The 17,638-nt window shown below is 38.8% G+C and overlaps 1 protein-coding gene across 10 annotated transcripts in view; it reads left to right on the top strand.

The window, feature by feature from the left end:
• Positions 1-17,638, top strand: part of MAGI3 (membrane associated guanylate kinase, WW and PDZ domain containing 3) — a 266,980-nt gene that overhangs the window by 149,875 nt on the left and 99,467 nt on the right. For all 10 annotated transcript variants that reach the window (XM_085023516.1, XM_085023515.1, XM_021090716.2 and 7 more), the window contains exon 2: positions 16,699-16,815. Coding sequence is in view for 5 of the 10 variants with exons in the window: in XM_001925127.8 (XP_001925162.4) it covers positions 16,699-16,815 (117 nt within the window). In the remaining 5 variants the exon portion in view is untranslated. The remainder of the gene's footprint in view (positions 1-16,698; positions 16,816-17,638) is intronic.

Below are 17,638 nucleotides of genomic sequence, written 5' to 3'. Positions count from 1 at the left end.
GATCCTTAACCCCCTGAGTGAGGCTGGGGATGGAGCCTGTGTCCTCGGGGATGAGAGTCAGATTCATTTCCGCTGAGCCATGACAGGAACTCCTCAGTGTTGTTTTTAATTAGTGTTTATCATACTATGAATGAAGTTGAGTATCTTTTTCTATGTTTAAAGGTCATTGCATTTCTTTTTCTGTGAACATGGCAGTCATTAATTTTTGCCATTCTTTTCCTGATGGTTTTTCCTCCTCTTTTCAATTTATAAAAGAAGAGTTCTACGTTTAAACAAAAGTTGTATTGGGGAAAAAAACAAAAAAAAGAAGAAAGCAGAGCACTTTCATTGACTAAATTGCCTTTGCTTTGGGGAAGCCTCAATATATAACATCATGTTAAAAGAAATCCCGGTTTTCCCCCTTTAAGGTGGCTGAAGTGTGTGGCAGCTGTACTGGGAACTAAAACAACCTCCCATGTATTAACCTGGTAAACCTATGACTGGTGAAGCAGGGGTTTTCAAATTGGGCTAGGCAGTCTTAACTATTTTTGTCCATTCAAATTCCTCATAAAATTTCTTTGAAGATAGAATTCTGTTCTTGTAACATTTTTTAAACTTCTGCTATAAAGAGTTGTTATTTTAAATGTTGTAAAATACCATTGTTCAATGACAGATATATAATTATAACCCAGACAATTAGTAATCATTAATTTAACAAAAGGAGCTAATTAGGTTCTTCACTGAATTGACTAAATGATTTAATTAAAATTGTTGTCATGTAAATATAGCCTTACTGCTTAAAGATTATTCACCCTTTGTAAGAAAAATGGTAATTTCATGTTTTAGAATCAACTGTGAATCTTGGGGTATCTCAGTGTCTCATTGAATTTTTGAATTATAAGTGTTCACAACCCCCCCAAAACAGAACTGAACTTTCAACTTTATTTCCATGTCTGAAAATTCCCTTTCAGTCAGCATTAATATATATCTTTGTCTTTATAGTTAAAACAAAGTATACCTACTTTTCTTTCTTTCTTTTTTTTTTTTTTTTTGCCTTTTCTGGGGCTGCTCCCTCGGCATATGGAGGTTCCCAGGCTAGGGGTCGAATCGGAGCTGTAGCCACCGGCCTACACCATAAGCCACAGCCACGCCAGATCCTAGCCGCGTCTGCAACCTACACCACAGCTCACGGCAACGCCAGATCCTTAACCCACTGAGCAAGGCCAGGGATCGAACCTGCAACCTCCTGGTTCCTAGTCGGATCTGTTAACCACTGTGCCACGATGGGAACTCCTCTTGAGAATTTAGAAACATTAATTCTAACTGTTTATTATAAAAATGCCTCACAATGGCAGTAATAAGGTGACATAATCACATATGAAGGTATCTATTTTTGAGGAGCTATTGAGAATTGATAGTCTTGAACGTACCACAAACTTTTTCCAACCTAATTTTGCTATTATTTCTCCACAAAGCAGTAATTTCTGACTTTTCACCATGAAAAATAGTTTGTGGATTATACCTGCTTCCTGGATCTGTTGGTCTTGTTACCTTGCCCGTGTCTCTTATTTTTTTCTCATGTGTCACCTGTTTTGTTTTGTTTTGATGCGTCACGGTAATGATATTATATAGTATTGGTCCAACACAACTCTAAATGACAAGGTTTTCTTTTAGCTTCAGTCATAGACTCCTTTTGTTACTCTCTGAAGAAAAGGTAATTAGATGAAAAAAAAAAATGTTTTAAGTAACACCAGCACCGCAACTCTGAAAGACTTTTTGTTGCCAAGCAAATTGAGTATAGATATCACATCAGGTCTTTCACTGTGGAGCTATCTTCTTAATCTCTCAATTTTGACTCTTTAAATAATATCTGGTCTTTCTTTGGGGGAAATTTAGAGATTAGGCCCTCCCTCCAAAAAAAAAAAAAACTAAAGAATTTAAATTTGTGTCTTTATGATACTGTTGTTCTTTTTCTTGAGATATAGCAAACCTTTCAATTTCCGATTTCATTCCTTTTACATTTTTCAGTTTTCTTCAACTTTACAACTTGTTTTATTAATTGTTCGTTAATAGTTGGTTCTCTTTTTTTCCTTTAAGAACTCCTGTCTTGTGGAGTTGGGATTACAGCCCTCTGTAAATCTGTGAGCATTCATTTCATGTCTTGGTTAATTTCTTATGATGAGTGTATGTTTCTTGAGTCTGCCTCTGATTTCACCAATCCAATTTTCTGCTGCATTGATTCTTCTGTTACTGCTTCTGCTGCCAGTATTAATTGATTTGTGGCCAAGTTTATCCTGTGCTGGTCTCAGTACCCTCCAACTTTGTCCTTGTCTCTAGAGTCCACATTTTTGCTAGAATGAACCATCTAAAACACAAGGCTGGTTCTGTCATTCTCCCAGTAAAAATTGTAGTTGCCTCTTCTCTACAGAGCGATGTTCTGTAAGTAAAGCCTCCTGTTATCTGAGCTTCCTGCATCTCTCTCTGGTCTTGTAATCCATCACTGCTCTGCCCCGTGCCTGGAATGCCTACCATGCTCCCAATCCCATGCTCCCCACCCGTACTCTCAGCCTTGATGAACTGGTTTTGCCCACTAAACATAAGTATTTGTCTTCTCTTGGCTACATACTCTCTTGCACCTTGTACCATGCTTTCCAACTAGGTTGAGTAGTTATTGGTTTATACTTGTCCATGGCACCCTAACATTGGGGCGGGTATGGTATTATGATTTTTATAGCCTCAATTCTAGTGCAGTGCCTGGTGTTATTTATTACCCTCCTGTCTTCTGGGTTGTATTTACTTTAAGGGAAAGACTGGCCTCCATCATATGATCCTTCTATTCTTTTTTTCCTCTTCACGGGAAATATTTTTAGTGGGGTTAGCCTATCTATCTACTTGCATTTCTCCAGTCTGTGTTTTCATGTACATAAGTTACTAATCCTTAAAATGTGGTCTTAGCGGTAACTTGTCCTTAATCACCATAGTACTCAGTTTCTGGGTCAAGGTCAGGAACCAGTTCTGTGAGTGACCTGTAAAACACCCGGTCACTGTTCATTTTAGTAATCAAATTACAGGCTTAGGACATCTAGGACCGACTTCTCTAGCCTAATTGTTTGGTCTCAAGCCTGGGGTGCTCCAGCTTTGACAATGTGTTCCTAGTTATGCAGCCCTGAAATCGAAAGCCAGCTCTGCAGCCAGGGTGGTCTTCCTCTTCTGTTTTTATTGTTTACCTCCAAGATCATATTGTGCCTTAATTCTTTTTTTTTTCTTCTTTGGTCTTTCAAGGACTGCACCAGCAACCTATGGAAGTTCCCATACTAGAGGTCAAATCGGAACTGTGGCTGCCAGCCTGCTCCACAGCAAAAGCAGTGCCACATCCGAGCCGTGTCTGTGACCTACACCACAGCTCATGCAATGCCGGATCCTTAACCCACCCAGCGAGGCCAGGAATTGAACCTGCATCCTCATGGATCCTAGTCAGGTTCGTTACCACTGAGCCACAACGGGAAATCCTGTGCTTTAATTCTTAAACACTTAAGAAAGAGGGAAAATAAGCTTTATATATTTCTAGAAAATGATGTTTTTTGTTGTTGTCTTTTTTTTGTTGTCTGTCTTTCAAAACAACATGGAAAAATTACCAAAGATGAGGGTAAAATTCTTCAACATCCTGCCACTCAGAGATAAGCGTCTTATAGAGTATGTTTCTGCATAAATACACATAAGAAAAGTGTACCTATTTCCTAAGTGATATCTTGGGCTAAATGCTGTCCTACAGCTCCCCCCCTTTTTTTTTAATTCAACATGTGTAAACTCCATCATATATCAGTAATTGAAGATGTGTTTCATCATTGGTAATTTACTCACCAGTAACTGTAGTTGGACATTTAAATTCCTTATAAATAATGCTGTGATGAATATTCATCTTTTATATTTTTTTAGAGCTCTTCTGCCAGAAGGTATGCAGGTAAATATGTGGCTAAGTGTTGCCATAACGCCTTTCAGAAAAGTCTATCCACCATCAATAGTGCAAGAAAATACTGCTCCATATCTCTACCAAGACTGGATTTTTGTCAATTATTCCCTGTGAACTAAAGACTCCCAATTTATAGCTCTAAATTCAGATCTCTTGTTATTTTCACGTGGTATCTGTCTCACTAGCATCTCAAATAACATGCCCCAAGCCATAACCTGATTTCCTGCCTCAATTCCCAAGCCTTTTTTTCTTCCGCTTTCTATTTCTTTTCTTTAAATGGAACTAAAATTTCCTGGTTATTCAAGTTAGAAGTCCGGAGTGATCTTTTCTCTTGTCTCTTTCCCCCTGAAACTTCCTATCAAATATATTAGCAAGGCTAATGGATTGTATTCACAATAGCACAGATACCACAGTATCACAAATATGAGGAGACTCTGCAGTTAAGCTTAAGCTAGCTCAGCAATTTTTTTTTTTTTTTAAGAGCTTTAAAAAAATATCCCTCCTTTCGACTTGGCAGAATGAATCTAAACTTTTAGGGATATAATTAGATTTCCACTTCTAATATTTAATTATACATGTATTTGAAACAAAATTTAGAAATACTGTTTCCCCCTTATTTCATGTAAAAATTTGGTGCCAACTCTTCGCCTTACATCTTGGGTATTTTGTCAGCCCTGGAACGAGTCGTCTAACACAGTTTTCCAGATCACCTCCTCTTCTCCTCTCCTCTCCTCCCTCCCCTTCCATCTGCGTTGTTTTTGATGTTTTTAAAATCTGCGTATACTGCCGTCCCCGCCAGAAGAACGATTCGGGCAGATTTTCTTCCCCTCGCTTTTGTTGTGGGCATACGTTCATGACCTCATAACCTAAGTATGGGTGAAATGCTTTTTTTTTCAAAAAGCGGTCTTCGAAAGATGGCTTGACAGTGACATCTACCACATGCAGCTGTGAGGTAACACCCCAAGGAAGAATTACTAACTCTTCTCACTTTATTTGCTTCCCTCCCAGCCCCCTCGGCAATTGTGTCAGGTTACCTTTCAAACAGGGACGCCTCTCTGTCAGTTCTTGAACTTAAATTCAGAATGATCAAGCTGGATAAGGGCATTTAGTTACTCTTGATTGTGGTTCTTACAGTGCAGTTTCTTAGTTCTCACGGATTGATATTGGGATGGATAGAAATTGCCACTGATTTTTGAAATAGATCATTTATTGCTGTTGGTTTAGTTTAGGAATACAGATCCCTTCCCTTGTTTTTCTCCCCTCCCATTCCTCTTTCTTTCTTCCTTTCTCTCTCTCTTCTTCCTTCCTGTGTGTGTGTGTGTGTGTGTTGGTTTGTTAAGGTCCTTTAATGGGAAATGGGAGACTAGCACTTTCATTTTACAGTGACATTTTCTGAAAGGTCCTAATTTACTTAGCCTTGTATTTGGGGTGAGTGGCAGGGAGAGGATTTTTAGTGAGGAATCTGAATAGGGGGGATCTCCATAGAAATGGTCATTTATTTTTAAAAATATTTCTTTGAAATTTTAGCACTTTAGGTAAGGATAGTAAAAAAAAAAAAAATCCTTTTAAATATGTTACTGATCAAGCATAGAGATGAGAAATGAAAATGGGGAATGACAGTTTTTTCAATGAATGTTGACTCTCCCTACTGCCTGAACATAGAAGCGGAGATGGTTTACATAAGGGTGCATCTTAAAATACAATCTGAATGCTCCAGTAGTCATCTTTCTCCAGTCAGACTTCTAATCAAGCACATCTGTATGCCCTTTCGGTTGTCTTTTTATTGGCTGTTATAATGAAGCATCAGTAACAGATCTTCCACCTCCAGTCCTGGACATTCTGCTGCAGCATATAACTTTGATTTGCAAAGAGCACTGAACCCAGTTATTCTTTCAGGGAAGATGACAGGGCACAATAGATGGCTTTGTCCCCTCTTGTCAAAAGGATGAAGCGCTAATGCTGTGATTCAGATATTGGTGTGCCATCCAGGCACTAGTTATCTGGCATTATGACAGGTTTGCTAATGATTCCTGATGTGAGTGCCACAAAGAAAAAACTGTAAATAGCCTCAGGGAAGCACTGTACAAATACCATTTTTCTTTAAGGACTGAATCTACATGATCCCATCAAATAAAGCTTTGAAAAGAAAAAAGACTCACTTTTGATGAGTTCTTATTTCATTCTACTCTCTTCTGCTAGGAAGGTTCATCTTATTCTTCTCTTCCTGATATAAGATTTTTCAAGGGAAAATTGTGATTTTGTTGTGTCTTTTCTAGAATCTTATTTTTCAAATGTAGATTTTCATGTTCTGTAGCTTATATATCAATTGAGAGTTTCAGTTAAAAACGAAATGGTTGCATCTTAACCTAGGCATGGCAAAAATACTACTTATTAAAAACACAAATAATGAAAGGAAAACCTATGCAAATAATATCAGCTTTCGCATGGAACTTTTGCAAGTTTTTTGTTATAATATTCCTCTGGGTCAGGCTTCCTTTGAAGGGTACAGTTTTTGAAAATATGGTTTCTAGTTTTTTGTTTGTTTGTTTTAGGGCCGCACCCGTGGCATATGGAAGTTCCCAGGCTAGGAGTCGAATCAGAGCTGCAGCTGCCAGCCTACACCAGAGCCACAGCCACAAGCAACATGGAATCTGAGCCGTGTCTGCGACCTACACCACAGCTCATGGCAGCGCTGGATCCTCGACCCACTGAGTGAGGCCGGGGATCGAACCTACATCCTCATGGATACTAGTCAGATTTATTTCCACTGCACCATAACAGGAACTCCCTGGTTTCTAGATTTTAAAAGATTTTTTTCTCTTCACTGTAGTAAATTTGATAATACAAAAACGGCATAGATAACATTTTTAAAAATCACCCAATAATTATATCTGAAATAACATTTTAAGAATTGCTGAGTATTTAAGTATGAGTTTATGTATGACCCTTACATGTTTAAAATTTGCGTATCCTCAGATATATTACAATTTGGGGTCGAATATTCGATTTGGTGAGCTGCTTTTTTCATATAAAATACATTATTATGAATATTTGACCACTTGTTAACAAAAGATTATTTTTAACAGTGCTGCTTCATGAAGGGATTTCGGTAAAGAGTACAGTAAAAATGTTTTTCTGAGATGAATTCCGCTTAAAGCTCCATCAGAATGGCAATCGCATTCTCAAGTGTCATTTTGGCGTGGTTACGAGAAAGTGTTTATTCAGCGCTATGCTGGGTATTTTGGAGGATAGATGCAGAGATGAACAAAACGTAGTTCCTGACATCACCCAGGCTTCAGATGCAGTGAGGGAGGCCACCATGCACCCCACTGTTCGTAGCAGGAATCAGTGGGGAGGAGAGAGAAAAACAGGAGCTTCTTTTTGTGGAGTCTGCCTGTGCGTTGGCTTCGAAGAGCAGATGAACAAGTGGTCCACGTGCAGGCATTTCGCTCTGACAGTGTTGATATGTACACAGCGCTGCAGGGCGCCAGGTGGAGTAGGCACAACACTGCAACCAGGAGGGGAACGAGTTGGGTGTGGAGGTTAGAAGGGTAGGGCAGGGTGTTCACAGGACTGGTATCTCTTGCCTCAGAAGAGCAAATACAGGCACAGCAGCCTTTTCCTCTAGGCCACCAACTTTTTCTTTGTAACCCAGATCCCTGGCCATGCATCAGAATTTTTAGAGAAATGATTTTATGTGCAGCTACATTCTACTTGGAAATACTTGCTTCGTTTAAGCAAATAAAAACCGTAAAAAAAAGTTTCCAGAAGAGGTGTACAGCATGATAATGGGTTTTATTTACACGTAATTTGAGGGTAATGAAGCAATTTCAATGCTGTGTTAATACTGAGTTCTGCATGTAGTAAACAGTGTTAGGCTTTTAGAAGGAGATATGTTTAGCTTGGTGTAACTCGGGGATTTTTCAGATCTATGGACTGCTAAACCAAAGGGTTCTTTCTTGAGCTGTGCTCCCAGTTCTGGTGCTAAATGCATTAACAAAAATAATAATCAAAGACGGGATTGAAGGAAAGAAGCCAGGATGGAAAGGAGGGAGAGAGAACAGAAGGCTTTTCTAGGGTTTCCTGGGCAAGAACCAGGTGTGCAGCCATAGACCTGACCTTCACCTGCCAGTGATACAGGACCCAGGGCAGTAGGTGAAATCTGACCAATGCCTTTGTGATGGCTGCTTCCAGGCACTGGTGGAGAACAGACACTCCCGTTTGAATATGTACCACTGCCATGACTTGTAAGGTAGACTTATTATGTGACCTCTGGCAGAGAAGGACAAATACTGTATCTTCTTATATGTGGAAGGTAATAGGGTTAGAAATAGAAACTCATATGCTCCAAGAAATAGAGTCGAATGATGGTTTTCAGTGGGGGAAATGGGGAGATGTTGGTCCAAAGTATTAGAAGCCTACAGCTCTAAGATGAGTAAGGTCTGGGGTTTAATGGACAGCATGGTGATTTATGACACCGGACTACATACATGAAAGTGGAGAGAGAGTATCTTAAATGTTAGGACCGTAAAAACAGAAAATGGTAATTGTGTGAGGGCTGGGATTACATACTGACCTTCTCGTGGTGATCATTTAGCAACACACACGTGGGTCAGACCATCACATGTACCCCTTAAACGTACATGTGTTCCATGTCAGTAATATCTCAAAAGACTGGGGGTGGGGGAGAAAGGAATGGGACCTCTGCGGGCAGGAGACTTTCTCCCGATGGGTGAGTGGCAGCAGTGCTTTGAAGAAGAGAGCAATGCTGCTTGATGGCTTCAGTCTGCATTTCTTCATACTGTAACCCGGAGGAGTACTGAAAATGGGCCAGGTTTAAACACTGAAGCGGCTCAAGAGATTCCAGAAGATTTAGCGCTTTTCGAATCTGGGACAGAATAAGAATTTCGTTATATAAAATACTTTTAAAATTCATTAAGTTCTACTTGGCTTGAATGAGAGTGGCACACTTAAAGAATTATATTGTTAGGAGTCTTCTAAGTTTACAACCTTGAATAGTTACAGATGAAAGACAATAGACATCATGACGTGGCATTTGAACACAAATATGAAATGCAGATGTGGCTAGTAAGAATATGTCCATAGTTGTAGGCTTATAGCAGTTATGAAGGGCCTTGGTGTCATATCTGAGGTGGTTGAAGTTCTTTTTAAATGATCGGAACATGGTTCTTCTCAACCCACTTGTCCTTGGAACTCTTGTCTCAGCTTGTGTGGACGCTTGCTGACTTTCTAAGAACCAGCTATACTGGATTTCTCTCAGTTCCTGCAAGCACTGTGTGTTGTCTCTCCTCAAGGAAGTGCCTTTGCATGTACCACTCCCTCTACCAACACCCCCCCCCTTTTTTTTTTGCCCAGTGGGCTCCTATGTATCCTTTAGGTTTCAGCTCTAGTGTGACATAGTGACATCTTCCCAGACTCCCTAACTCTAGTTAGGATCTAGATTATAGATTTCCACGGTGCTCTATACGTGGCTTTCATCATGCTCTCATGTTTGACATTTCTTCCTCGGTGTTGATGTCCCCCTGTGAGACTTCAGCTTCCTTTGGGTGCTGTCTCTCATTCATGGTTTACCTCCAAGAGCCCACTGCTCAGGACTCAGTAAATCTTTTTTTTTTTTTTTTTTTTTAATACTGTAGATGTGACTGCTTCATGGAAGGGTGAGCTCTTATGAAAGATGGTCTTCTAAGCTCATATTCTTGTCTGCTGTGCCAGAGAAGAAATGCATTGAAAGATACGGGTGGATGGATGGTTGGATGGCAAGAGAGAAAGAAGGCGGGAGGGAAGAAGGGAAGGAGATATTCTAGCTCAGTGCTGACAGCGCAGGTTGCGGAGCTGGATTAACTGGGTACAGACCCTGGATCTGTGACTCTGAGTGATGTGAACTTGGCCAAGACCTTTATACCTCAGCTCCTTACCTATAAAATGGGAAAGGTAATAATATCTACCCAAAAGGTTTTCATGAGAAGTGAGTGAAAATATGTATCATGTGTGTACAGTATAATAATTATGATTATAAAATAACAGTCCTAGTCACCAGTGTTCTCTTTTTCCCACTGTCTTTTCATCCTTACATCTTCCCCCCAGAAAAAGCAGAAGAAGAGTTTGGGATTTTTTTTCCCTCCTAGCTCTAGAATTGTTATCCCCAGTGGAGCTAGAAGACAATAGACCTGATTTGTTGATTCAGCCTCATTTTGTATTTCAGGATAGCCAGATACCATTTTGTAAATACATTTTAAGATATTCACAAAGAACAGAATTTGAGGAATTGCCATGTAAACTATAATTAAAACGTACCTTTAAAGACATTAAACTTGCTGTGTCAATGAAGAATTTATTTTAGCATTTTGACCGAGTCCAGTAAAGTTAATTTCCTTGTTTAAGAAACCCAGTTTAAAGGTGTACATAGACCCTTAACGAATCCTGTATCAGTTAAGTGAGTATTCTAGAATGTCATGTATTAAAGGATGTTGAAGGTCAAATGATCAGTTAAGCAGGTTGACTAGTTCTGTGCACCAGATACCGAACTACATGTAAAAACAAACCACGGCTTTGGCCCTGAAATCGCTGACAAACTGTTAATGTTTAAGGACTGTATAAGAAATTTTAAAATAACTTGGGTGCCATAGACTCTGTCTCCATATGGAAAGTGTAGATACTGATGACCTAGAAAAGAACTTGGGCCAAGGAGCCATTTGGAGGTAAGCTTACTTGTATCTTTTTCACTGATTTCATGGAGCTCAGGATTTAGAGGAGGCAATAAAATACCCAATAAGATACATTGCTCTTCTGAGTCTGGTTTAGTGGGAAACAACTAGTTAGTAACATGAGTTGTGCTGCGCTAGTTAGATGAAGCAGTTTGTTGGCTGTCTCACCGTCCTCATACCCAGGAAGAGAAGTGGGACACGGTTATGCCTGTACTTGGCCTTTGAGGAAGACAGAATTTTTTTTTAAGTTTATGTCATCTATACATGTGGCTCTAAGACTAGAGATTTCTAAAAGAAAAATTATGTGAAGAAATTCTTAGAGGTACACAGAATGTTCTGAGCAGCTCAGGGCTCTAAAAGATGTATATGTTTGCTAGTTGGATGGAACACATAATCACATTTGTACTATGCTCAGTAGACTGTGAGAAGTAAACATTGAAGAGTTTTGGAGTTCCCATTGTGGTTCAGTGGCTTAAGAACCCAGCTTGTATCCTTGAGGACGCGGGTTCGATCCCTGGCTTCGCTCAGTGGATTAAGGATCCAGTGTTGCCTTGAGTTGTAGGTTGCAGATGTGGCTCTGGATCCCTCCTTGCTGCAGCGTGGTGTAGGCCGGCAGCTGTAGCTCCGATTCAACCCTTAGCCTGGGAACGTCCATGTGTTGTGGGTTCGGCCCTAAAAAGCAAAAAAAAAAAAAAAAAAAAAAAAAAAAAAAAATTTCCTTTGCTCTAGGACAAAGCTCAAAAGGAGTTAAGCTACTTTAGAGAGCTCAAAGAGCTTTTGAGGTTTCGTTTAGAGCAAGAGCAAGGAGAAGGAGATAGGCTTACTGCCAGAAGGTGTTACTACTGGATTTTTTTTTGGGGGGGGCCTGCACCCATGGCACACAGAGGTTCCCAGACTAAGGGTCGAATCAGAGCTATAGCCATTGGCCAGCGCCACAGCCACAGCAACACAGGATCCAAGCTGCGCCTGCCACCTATACCACAGCTTATGGCAACACTGGACCCTTAATCCATTGAGCAAGGCCAGGGATCGAACTAGCATCCTCATGAATACTAGTCCAATTCATTTCCAAACTCCACCACCGGCTGTTTATGGGCAAAAATTCTTACTTTGCTTCTAGAAAAATTACTTTTCCAGCAGTGAAAGCTAAAACAAACAACCTCAAATGAGGGAAATTAAATTTTTTAAAGAGGAGGCGATAATAAGAGTACCATTCACTTAAGTTTTCAAGACGGAGCTGAATTGCCTTCCAGGAGTTAAAGTGACTCTCAAGTATAATCTCAGGGGTACTGTCAGTGTTCTTTGTGAAATCATGGAGAAGGTGAGAAGTACCAGGAGACTGAGGAGAGAGAGACAAAAGTCCCCATTTCCAGAAAGGCATAGATTGTGAAAACACAAGTCCACTTCCCTAACTTTAAACTGCAGCAACATTTGCAGAGGTTGTGATAATGATAATAACAATAAAATGTTCAGGAGTTCCCGTCGTGGCTCAGTGGTTAATGAATCCGACTAGGAACCATGAGGTTGCGGGTTCGATCCCTGGCCTCGCTCAGTGGGTTAAGGATCCGGCGTTGCCGTGAGCTGTGGTGTAGGTTGCAGACGTGGCTCAGATCCCGCGTTGCTGTGGTTGTGGCGTAGGCTGGTGGCTACAGCTCTGATTTGACCCCCTACCCTGCGATCCTCCATATGCTGTGGGAGCAGCCCTAGAAAAGACAAAAAGACAGAAAAAAAAGGTTCAGTGTTTAGAAAAGAATGGGATGATCTCCATGAATCAGTGTGAATCTATAAGAACAAGATATGCCAAACTGATCTATTTTTTTTCAGTTGTGTAATTACTGTTGGATTAGACGGTAATAAAGACATGTCATATCTTGACTTGAACAAGTAGTTTACAAAGTTTCCTAGACTATCCTTATGGAAAAGGCAGTGAAATGTTGGCAGTTGGGTTGGTTTACAGCTGCTTACATGGCCACACCTATGCCAGCATTCCACAGTCTTTAGGTAATAACCAGTGACTCTATATACTGATTCCTTAAAGAGAAACGGTAGTGAACAGCACGGGGAATGATGTCCAGTCTCTTGGCGTAGAACGTGATGGAAGATAGTACAAGAAAAAGAATGCGTGTGTGTGTGATATGAGGAAAAGAATGTGTGTGTGTGTGTGTGTACACACACGTGTATGTATACGATTAGGTCATGACGCTGTACAGCAGAAATTGACATGACACTGACTCATCTATACTCTAATTAAAGAAAAGAACTGGTGGTGAATATTAATTGGCATACTTTCACAAAGCATAGACCTGAGTTATGAGTTCTTTTGATAAAGGATTTATTTAGTGAAACATGAGTGAGCACCTGGATTTATTCATATGATTGAGATTTCAGTTATAGACTTTGCCCCATCTGCGCTGAGCTGTATGTGTAAAGATTTATCCGTCTACTTTTAAGTTTCATAAATCAAATCAACTTGGCTGATAAATCACTTAAAAGTCCAAGAATAATCTTACCACTTAAAAGCAAAGGCTGGCTGGATAAGAATGCAGTTACGAAGCAGCTTTTTTCTTATTTGTTTAACAACATCTGCATTAACTGCAAGGAGATGTTTTTCATATTCTTGAAATGTCAAATTTCTAGGAAACTCTCCCTCAACAAAAGGCAGAAGACCATATACAATTCAGTAGTACAGATAATCTCAGCAGCATCTTTGTGAGCTAATGTTTCTGTTGGCCTTCTGGTGATTCCACTGCCATCTGCTTATACAGGATATTTGTACTTAAAAAAAATTCCCTGGAATCACATCAAAGAAGGAACTATAATATTCTGTCCCCTTACAGAAGTTTTTTTGGTTTCTTCAAGCAGGGAGTCCATGATGACTGCTACATCCAGTGTATTTTATTAATTATTATTAAAGAGTGCCAACTCATATATGTGTTAATCTTTTATAACCGACATTTCTTTGGTATTTATAATGTTTTTTCCCTAACCTAAGAAAAGTATGATGATTTCTTTGAAGAGTTGTACACTTCAAATGAAATACCCTTTTATGAAATCGTACGTCATCCTCTTCTTTGCAGCTATTCATCTTATCCTTGCATCCAGAGCCAGTAAAAGTTGAGAGTGAAAATAGAGAGCAGTGTCTGTCCTGATAATTCTAGGTGCTACTCTTTAAATCTCTTTCTGCTTTTAACAATTCTGTCTTCAGATCTTGTGGGCTTTTGAAACAGGAATTGAGTTAACTTCACTTTGCCTTAAGAGAGCCCCTCCTGTTAAAATTTGTGATCTATAATTTTTATTACGGCTTTGTTTTCAATTATATCTAATTTAATGGCTGTCATTTTTATAGAGTAAAATCCAATCTGGGTTTTTAGCATTTTATAGTTATCTGTGTTATACCATATTTTATAGTAAAACTTCAAATTAAAAAATAAAAAAACCTTGAATTTAAAAAAGCGTTGATTCAGATTGTCTTCTTTCTCCTGTATCCAAATTAAATCGATTCCTGAGAATATGTTGGATTGCAGGTTTTTAGATATTAGAACCTATATAATAATATTTTAAATAGAAAAAAAGATGCATTCTCTGTCTAGTTAAAAACTTTAACCAAACTTCCATGAACGTTGTCAAACACTTTCAAGAGCTATGTAACTGTCCACCAAAGCTTTTGTATAATGATTATTACAATGCATTTGAAGCACTCCTTACCTAATTTTTAAAATGCTTAGCGAACTCATTTTTGGGTATGATTTGGTTCAATAAGCAATGGGACTACAGAATTGAAAAAAATTTTGGGGGGGTCTTTTTAGGGCTGCACTCGCAGCGTATAGAAATTCCCACGCTAGAGGTCGAATCAGAGCCACAGCTGCAACCTACACCACAGCTCACAGCAACACCGGATCCTTCACCCACTGAGTGAGGCCAGGGATCAAACCCACATTCTCATGGATCCTAGTCAGGTTCATTACCCACTGAGCCACGAACGGAACTCCCAGAATTGATTATGAATTGGGTTTTTCTTCTACCCAGCAAGGAACAAGTACTATAATATAAATAAATAATGAAATAATAAGATTCCATCTAAATTGGACATGGGTTGCTGGGGCCCCAAAGTGCCTGGCACAAGCAGCCTCTGTGACCGAAGACTGTTCTGTGTTATCCCTGTGAGTATCTCTCAGGTTTTTCTTTGATCACAAGTTTCCCTTCCTCAGCATCTATTTTTGACAAGGCTAAATAGGGACTTTTTGGTTTATGTTTATTAGTTGAGGACGTGAATGTTATCGCTAAGGTTTTGAAGCACTCTGGTTTCCTGCTTATTTTAACACCCTCTCGTATAGGTTAGTGTTTATTTATATATGTGAGAAAAGACCAAAAGAGGGGGTTAGAAATGCTGTGCTTTGGAATAATAGTTACAAGAATGAACTGATCTGTAGTAACCTTTTAAATGATTTGATCTGGTCATGCTTATACTGTTCCAAATGAAACACCCAAAGAGTATATTTTAATTAATTAGTCATTTCGTATTCAATAAGATAATCTATTTTCTTTTGACTTTGCTCTTTTCTAATTATCTGAAGTCTTGTCTAAAATGTTTGGATTGCTTTGATGTTCATTTTAAGTTCAACCCTTATTACAAATTCACTGCTGTCAGGAGTTCCTGTCATGGCTCAGCAGTAACAAACCCAACTAGTATCCATGAGGATTCAGGTTTGGTCCCTGGCCTTGCTCAGTGGGTTAAGGATCTGGTGTTGCCGTGAGCTTCAGTGTGGGTTGCAGACATAGCTCGGATCCTGTGTTTTTGTGGTTGTGGCTGTGGCCGGCAGCAGTAGCTCTGATTGGACCTCTAGCCCGAGAACCTCCATATGCCACGGTACAGCCCTAAAAAAAAAAAAAAAAAAAAATTAATTGCTGTCTGATTTCTGCAGTCCCGTTTTTCTGCTTAGTATTTCTTTTGAGACCCCTAATGTTCCTCTTCTTAATTTCCCATTTTCCCCACAAATAAAAAAAAAATTTGCTTTTATTTATTCGCATTGTATCTGGGACAGAAAATGCCTATTCAACCTAGTGATGGGCAGAAAGTTCTGATCTTTCTGATCTCTAACATTCAACTTGTTAGAGATCAGAAAGATGGCCAGTCTGGGTGGAACAGAGTTTGAGAAAGGAAAGAGTGAATGAATTTGGGTCAGAGATGGCCAGAGCTGGAACATGTTAGAATTATATTCCAAGGGCAGCAAGAAGTCAATGGTGGCTCTAAACAGAGTGGTGAATATCTGATTTATGTTTAAAACCTCATTCTTGTGTGTCAGTGGTGGGAGCAGGAGGGAGCCTAGAATGGATGCAGGGAGACTGATTAGAAGTCTGTTGCTGAGTTTCAGATGAGAAGTGATGGTGGCTTAGCTTAGAGTGGTGGCAGTGGAAATGGGGAGAAGGTGGGCATTTATGGAATATGTTTGGTTGTAGAACTGACAAAAGCTGTTAATAAACTACATCAGGGGGTGGAAATAAAAGGGAGAAATTGAGGATGACTTCTAGCTTTGGGTTTTTATTTTATTGAATCGAGGGTGGTAATTTTTTAAGATGAGGAAAACACTGGGGGAGTATAGAATTAAGAGTTCTGTTTTGGTCATCTGAAATTTGAGGTGCTTTTTTGACTTCCAAAATACATCTGCAGTATATATGAAAGAGTTTGATGATTTTGAAGATAGGTCAGGGAAAGAGATGTGGTAAGTGTATAGATCGTATTTAAGTCCTATTCTTCTCTCTCCTACCAGGTAAAATGATGACCGCATTGTGTATTACAGGGATATGTTTTAGTACATTAATTAGTATTAATATATTAAATATAATTATTTAATATTATAGTACCTATAATAAATTTGTATAGTTATCTTATTTGGTAAAATATTCTGATTTCTTTTTCCTATTTATAGCTCAATGGCTTAAGGGTATTCATTCACTGGCATCAATATTTAACTGGAGATCTAACAGTTACGTGTTTTTTCTTCTGTGTTTTGTTTTTCTTTTTAGGCAAAGTCATTAATAAAGATTTGCGACATTACCTGAGTCTTCAGTTTCAGAAAGGATCAATTGACCACAAACTGCAGCAAGTGATCAGAGATAATCTCTATTTGAGAACCATTCCATGTAAGTATGAGATGGAATAAAAGAAATGGAGGTCGCAATGTCTTTATTTAAACTAGTTAACACTTAGGCATATTAAGTAGAGTGTTTTAGATGAAATTGAAGACTAAGCTGGGACACTGGAATGAAAGAAAAAATGGATAAAGAGAAAAATTTTCAGAGGACTTTCATGGGTTTTGTTTTTAAAATAGAAAAAATAGGAGAGTCTATAGTGTGACTTTTAAAGTCATTGGACCTTAAGAATTTAAAAGTAAATGTATTGGGGAAATTTAAAAAAATTTAAGAGTCTAAATGTATGTGTTGCTAACTAGGTTTCATTCCTATGAATCCATTTCTAAAGCCTATGCAGTATGAAGACTTTTTTGCCCTCAATTCTTTATACACTAGAACAAACATTCTTATATTAATTATATGGATATTACTAATCTTAAAGTCTGCCTCTTCTCCAAAGGAAAAAAGGAGGAAGCATGAAGCGCCAGCTTTGTGGTAATCCACTTTGAATTTTTATCTAAATGTTGGTGTATTTATCTATACTAGTCTTCACAGGACCTGACTGTTACTGTAATGGTATCTTATTTTCGGCTTTTTTTTTTTTTTTTTTTTTTTTTTTTTTTGGTTTAGACAGGCTTTTATAATTGATATCTGGGTAAGGTTGTTATAGAGCTATAAGAAAATAGAATGGTACTTTCTAGAAGTATCTGTCTTGCACCAGCCATTTCTTAAGTAATTTTAATTCAAATATGTATGAAGCATATTTGGAGGTTGCGCCTGTGACCCCCAACAGTTCTCATAAAACTCTATGAGCTTTTATTTTGTTCTCTGAGTG

This window comes from Sus scrofa, chromosome 4 (assembly GCF_054392235.1).
Source record: "Sus scrofa isolate SSC_HxYL_T2T_F1_AM1 chromosome 4, Sscrofa_HxYL_maternal_Yorkshire_Landrace_v2.0, whole genome shotgun sequence".
Classification (NCBI taxonomy): Eukaryota; Metazoa; Chordata; class Mammalia; order Artiodactyla; family Suidae; genus Sus; species Sus scrofa.
The sequence above is the reverse complement of the archived record's forward strand: the minus strand, read 5'-3'. Positions and strand labels throughout refer to the sequence as shown.